This window comes from Vanessa tameamea, chromosome 6, assembly GCF_037043105.1.
Source record: "Vanessa tameamea isolate UH-Manoa-2023 chromosome 6, ilVanTame1 primary haplotype, whole genome shotgun sequence".
In the NCBI taxonomy this organism is placed as follows: domain Eukaryota; kingdom Metazoa; phylum Arthropoda; class Insecta; order Lepidoptera; family Nymphalidae; genus Vanessa; species Vanessa tameamea.
In genome coordinates, this window is record NC_087314.1 from 10,600,124 (window position 1) to 10,607,100 (window position 6,977).

General features: G+C 28.9%; 1 protein-coding gene across 1 annotated transcript; it reads left to right on the forward strand.

The window, feature by feature from the left end:
- The first annotated feature begins 722 nt into the window (after positions 1–722).
- LOC113396422 (27 kDa hemolymph protein-like) lies at positions 723–6,308 on the forward strand. Its single transcript, XM_026634349.2, has 7 exons — positions 723–867; positions 3,317–3,426; positions 3,964–4,076; positions 4,235–4,398; positions 4,871–4,992; positions 5,558–5,706; positions 6,207–6,308. Exons 1-6 carry the CDS (start codon positions 828–830, stop codon positions 5,699–5,701), a joined length of 693 nt encoding a protein of 230 aa, XP_026490134.1. The 5' UTR covers positions 723–827; the 3' UTR covers positions 5,702–5,706; positions 6,207–6,308.
- The last annotated feature ends 669 nt before the right edge of the window (positions 6,309–6,977 follow it).

Below are 6,977 nucleotides of genomic sequence, written 5' to 3' on the forward strand. Positions count from 1 at the left end.
TCTTGTATTATCAAGACTTAAAATGTGAAATCCTACTATAACTGATAAACTGCATGTAAGTATATCGGTACAGACATAACGCTGGGGGTCAACCCGCTCTACAATACAGTCGTTAATTCGCCATTTGCTGGTCTCTATTCTGTAAGCCGAAAGTGTATTCGACAAAAATAGAAATAAAACTTGGCTTAATAACCAAAAAAAAAATCAGAAAAGATTCATCATAAAATCAGATTCAGAGACTCATCATAAAATCAGAACATTACGAAAAGTCCTTGGTACAATAATAATAAAATCGTTTATTTTCTCATTTTACGTCTTCTTTTTTGGCACCTAATTTGTCAATACAATCAAAGAGATTTTTCATAGAAATCACTTGTTTTACTTTATATTATTGACGAGCTTTACATAGTAATAAAAATTTATATTTAAAGTATTAGACATTAATGTGCTCAATAATAAAAACTTTAAACACCTATCATATTTTTAATATTTGTCTTGAATAAAAATTATAAATTTTAACTAATAATAATATTTGACACTTACTACTTTTTCAAATTAATTTGTACAGAAAAACAACTTTTGTTGCTACAACGTTATCTATGTTTTGTGTTGCATGATTGTGAAATATAAAGAAATAATATTCAGTTTTCAATCGTTTCAAACTGAGAACCATTCGACATAATATCGTTTACGATGAGAATAGTGTACTATATGAGTCAACTACTTGTTATTATTATATATAACGACTTAGGACACATAGAGCTTCAGTTGACGTACGACTTCAGGGGAGTTTGGACTTATAGATTTAAAAAAATATATATTTAAAAATGATCTGGAAGACAGTTTTGCTCGCCCTTTTCGCTGTCGGTAAGTTTCTAAGTTTAAAAAGTTATTTTAATTGTATTGTATGTATAACACCTTGGCGTAGTTTGTTCTCCATGCATGAATAATTTACTAAATAATATACAATTATTTCAGTTACTCTTTATGTTTTTTATATCATCTCGTTATTATTGAACATTACTTATCATACTTTTAATGACAGATTAATCTTACTAAACTATACTTAATTTAAATACGAACAATACGTGCATTTTTTACACAACTTTCCACATTGGTTGACATTTATGGTCACAGCTTTGTAGAGTTGTAGCGTGAAGTTATAACGAAAAAAGGAACCAAATTAAATCGAACATCTAGTTCTGGAAAGTAAAATTAACTATTCAGACTACTACACAATTTCATAGTATACCCTAGTTTTTTAAATATCGTCATATAATATAAAAGTCGCTATCGTTTCTTATTTTGCATTAACATATCCATCAAATTATAAAATAATGAAAATATAATATAAAGTTTTTCATATAATTTTTGTCTTAAGAAAGTTTATAATTTTTAAAAATAAAAATACAAAATTAATTGTTTTAAAAGTCAGTAAATAATATCATTTTATGATAATAAAATTAAACTTAAACAACGAATTCACACTGATGATATTGAAGATGATAATGAAGCTGTAGCTCCCGCACTGGATAAACTGTATTTCAGGAGCCAGGCAAGGAGAATAGGCCGTGATATTCACTTGTTTCATATCCTAAACGACACAATGATTCACGCGTTGCATGTGGTCCGCGTCCCCTCTTCCTGTGCAACACATCATGCTATTTACCAATTCATCTCGTCAAAAGGACCGCTAATATACTTCGAATGGGTTAAACAGACTCTTTTACGACGGTTTCCTCGATCCTTTGACCATTAACCTTTTGATTTCATTAACTATACAGACATTCTTTAACAAATTTTAGCACTCAACTCTCGATCCGATTATTCTTACAGAACAGATCCATAGTCATGTTATTGTTGTCACGTAAATAATTCCTTATGTTTAATTACCATAGACTAAATATTTAGCAAAACTAACTTTGTTTCAACAGCTTAATATCTAGCAAAATTACTATATAATCATGTTATATATCATCATCTTAATATCAATTACATATCAGATGTTGTATTATATTACACTTTAAAAACTGTTCCTAAATAATCTCGTGTATTCCCGATAGAATGTCGGTAATCATACACTGCACAATTATAAGTATTTCAATAAAATTATTATAAATAAGCTAATGGGCGGCATTCATTGTAACGACAATTTAAATATCTATGTAAAGATTTATTTAACGACTCTTACACGATACACTAAATAAACCAACAATATAAAATGATAAAAGCTTTGTAATTGGAATAATATTGTATCGAATAATACATCTTAGCTATATTATATGAGTATAAGATGTAGTTTTATTAGCTAGATTTGTACAAATCTTACTTTGCCAGAAGCATAGATACAGGTGACGTCAACGACTGTTGAAAGTACACAGAACAATAAAAATCATTAATTATAAGATATATTAACAAAATAAAATCAAAAACTAAGAATGATATAATTGGAACGCGTGTAAATATACATATTTTATGGCCGTGCTGTTGATACTTCCCGAGGAGTTCCTTCATCTGAAACCAATCTTGGGTGTCGAATCAGTTCAAACTTATCATAAAAATGCATTTTTATCGAAACCTATAAATATAAAATATCAACTCCGCAGAATAGGAAGAAGTGGTTTTCGTATTTTCAATTGAGCTTATAGTACTTTCCTTACGCAAAATAACAACTAACTAAATTGGCAGTTAAACAAAAATTTTTAATTAAAAGCGCATTTATTTTACAAATTATAAATTACAGTAGAACACATAATTACATTACATTAAAAGCCCGTAAATTTCCCACAGCTGGGTTAAGGCCTCCTCTCCCTTTGAGGAGGTTTGGAACATATTCCACCACGCTGCTCCAATGCGGGAACACATAATTATATTATTAATATTAACTTTACGAAATTTAAATCGACACAAAGTGAAATTAACAGATATATACTTTATTGGTGGAGGCGAGAGCGTTGTTTGTAAAAGATAGTAATAATTGAGGTTATAAGGTTGTTCATATCGAATGCTAATAAAGATAAACTATTGTTGCTACAAAAATTACTGATAGGTAAATGACGATACGGAAATTTATTGTAAACATATTAATTTCATTATTATATACTTTGTTTAATAATAATTGTCTTTGTAATGCCTTATTTTTTTTACTGGCAGTAAGACAAATAAATAAATATCGATTAAAGATTTCAATTTTTTCAAAAATCTCATCGACTAGATCGATTAATCAGCTAAAACTAATACCTATAAGATTCTGAGTTTGTTTTATCCGAAGGACATATTTAAGAAGTACAAATACCTATATTTGTTTTATTTTTAGGCGTTCTGGCTGAATACAAAGTCACCGAAGAACATCGCCAGCAGATGAAGGCAGGTCTTACATCACTCTGTAGGGGAAACGGTGCAGAAGACAAAGTAGACGAAGTAGAGGTATGACATAGCACTAGTTCTTCTTTTTCATTTATTATTTTTTCGTCCAATTTTTTTTTCTAATACAAATATGTAGTATTTTTTTATATTAGGATCTTGATTATTTTACTAAAATATATAAAACCTTAATTTACCTAGTAACATATCTAACATAAAAAGGGTGGCTAATATTTTTATAAGGTAATAAATATTAAATAAAGATATAGTGGTCTACGGTTAGGTATTTGCCTAAATGTACCTAATATAGGCAAAGACTTTAGGCTACTCAGTTCATTTAAATTATTCAATTAAAACATCGTTTAACACATTTAATATCGAGAGCTATAAGTATACGCAGTTAAAATACAAAAATGAGAATTCATGTCTAGACATCTTCATACAAATATGCTTGTTATAGATAAAATACGAATCGATTCTGATAGATTTATTGAGGACTCGATCACCTTCAAAATTTTGGAACTCTTAAATTGTTACAATTTTCCGTTAATTTGTGTTGTTTTTTTACTTATGATGTATCAAATACTAAATTTATTTCAGGCAAAAGTAACGAACTTTATTGATTGTGTTAAAGCTTTAATCAACGTCGAAACTATTAAAAAAGAGGTCGAAGAAGCGAAACCAAACGGTGCTTTAGACGAAGTATTCAAAAAGTAAGTTGAAAATTATAATTTATTTTGTTATGTTTAAATACACTATCGGTATCCGCCTTTTATATTATAAGCTACTAAGGTACAGAGAATATTTGTCACAATTGTTTTGTTGTTCTATCCTAACATTATGATAATGAAAATTTATAATAATTATTCAGGTATTGTGAGAAGTCTCCACAGTTGAAGACTTGCATTCACACTTTGACTAATGGCTTGTCGCCTTGCATGGGCTCAGGCATTCGGGAACATATCGGTATGGCTAACAACGGATCCGACCAGCTGATCGACTTCGTCTGTCACAAGGATGGCGACAGGATAGCTTGTAAGTATAAAGTTACAACACTACCGCCCAAAGGCCGCTGGAGATCATGCTAGTTATATTAATTTCTTAGCTGATAATGAATATAGAATTAATATTACTATATAACGGAATGAAGACTATATTATTGTGAGGACATCCATTATAATAGAGTGTCAAGGGATTACACTGGCAAACCCTCTGCTTAACTATAGAATGACAACACAAAATATTGTATGTACGATGTATGGTAAAATTAAAATATTTCCACCTACCCAGAGGAGTACACAAAGCTAACAGTAAATCTTTGACGCCTTTATATTATTAATTCTTATGCACACACACAGTGTTGATAAGTTTTTGATGATTTTGATTGATATATTGAACACTAATTGTGTATAACAGCATTATAAATGTGGAGTGAATAAATATTTTAAATCTATTTATTTTATTAATAATACATAACAATATACATAAAAACACGTTTGATGTTTAGTGTTCATCGCGGAGGGAGGTCCCGAGTGTATCCAAGAGAAGGTCAACGAAGTACGCGAGTGTTTTATGAAAGTTAAAGAAAACATACAAAACGTCGAAGAATTTAAGAAGATGACCTTATTGGTAAATAGTTACATCATTTATTATACTTCTTACACTTTTAATTAAACAAATATATTTGAAATAGCTTCACTTCCGGCCTGCCTAGATGTATGAAATATGGGATCAAATAAACATAGTGGGCATTACGTTAATTTTTGAGACTAAAATTGTTTCATTTAAGGGTATTCTAGTGATGCTGGAAATTTAGATTTTTTTAAAGGTGCGATAAAAAAAACATTCAATTTTTTAAAGTTACGCATATTCTATGCAAATGTAATTTTATACTTACATTTTTTAAATCATCGATATATGCTCCATACATTGGGCCTTTCTCTACGTCAAAAAACGCAAATCCCGAACTTCATTCTTCTAAACGAGTTGTTTGGCCACCTTTGAAGCGCTATAAGCTCGTATTTTTGAGCGATGTATTAAAGCATATTCAGGGCTTAAGCTATGAAAATATAAAACGTTTTTGAAAAACTATTTTGATTAATTTGCAAGAAAATCTTTAGCATATTAATAGTAAAATAACTCCATCAGTACGTTTACAATGACGTAAGTTCTTTAAAAAAATGTCGTGTTTCAGGAAAAATGCAACAAATACGACGAGTTCTCTGCATGTGCTGTTAAAGCTTTGGAAGGTTGCAGTACGCCCACTCCCGGCAACATGGCGGAATCACTGTTCCGATTCGTCCGTAAAGGCACACCTTGCGCAAAAAAAGATGCATAAAGATGGTAAAAATAACATATCTAACAATTTAATTCAACTAATTAAACACAATTATCATCGAATAAATAAGCACTACGATTGCTTTTGTTTATTCTATATATAATATATTGAATAAAACTATTATTAATATATACGAATTTCGGTTTCTAAACTATATCTTTAGAAGACAATGTGTTGTTTTAAATCCTACATCCATTAGATGTGATTTATAAACTAAGTCTTTTTAAGTTAAAACAAATGGTGATTTTTTTGCTCTTCTTCGTATTATAAAATGAAAAAAAAATATATATATATATATATATATTTTAATTTTATAATACGACGAAATATATATATATGGATGAATAAAAAAAAACAAGTTGTTTAATCAAATTATAAATAACAAAAATCGATGTTTCATCCGGTTGATTGTCCATCACTGAAATGTGTGTCATTTAGTAGGATGAGTCAAAATTATCTGTTTTTTTTTTAATATTACAAATAAACATATAAACTTCCTTTCCAGAACTGATTCGCGCCACTCATCTTTAGTTGAAAGCTGACAAGAACTGTCATTTATTAAGTGCCATTTAGAGATCATGTAACAATAAAAAATTGAAGTGATCAAGCGTTTCATTTAATTTCATTGTTTGCTCTAGCCAAACTATCAAGTATCAATTTAAGTAAGGCTTTGATGAATTTTACAGTTATTATGTTGGTAAGGAGAATTGTATTGTGTCCAAATTATTGTTCATCTCAAGACGAGGCGAAACATGTTTATGAACTTACAAACATAGACAACCTTCTAACACACAACAGATTAGAGCTATTACTCTATTAAGATCTCTACAATTCTCTAAGCGTTTTTTGTCTAAGTAAAATTGCCAAAAAGCTGTAGGGTAACGTTTAGGTTTTTAAGAATTAGATATAAAAAATTGTACGAATGATCATTTTGATTACAAGTGTTTTAATGAATAATTATATTTTGGATATTTTTTCCATAAATATTTAATATACAATACAACTACTAGCACTATTTAAAAATGATATCAATATAATTTTTTTCACTAGTGCAGTATTGACCCATTTTAAAAATTTAAGTTTTTTTATTTATTAAAATTTAATTTAATCATTTTACATAAAGGTTTAAATGAATAATTCTGTTACTTTTAATGTGATACAGTTAAAAGACAAAATATTTATTTAAATAGATATATTTGCTTGAATTTTTTGTTTGATAGCAAGTTTCTTATCATAGATATTAATATACTGTGTAGGATGTAGTATTTCCGAATTG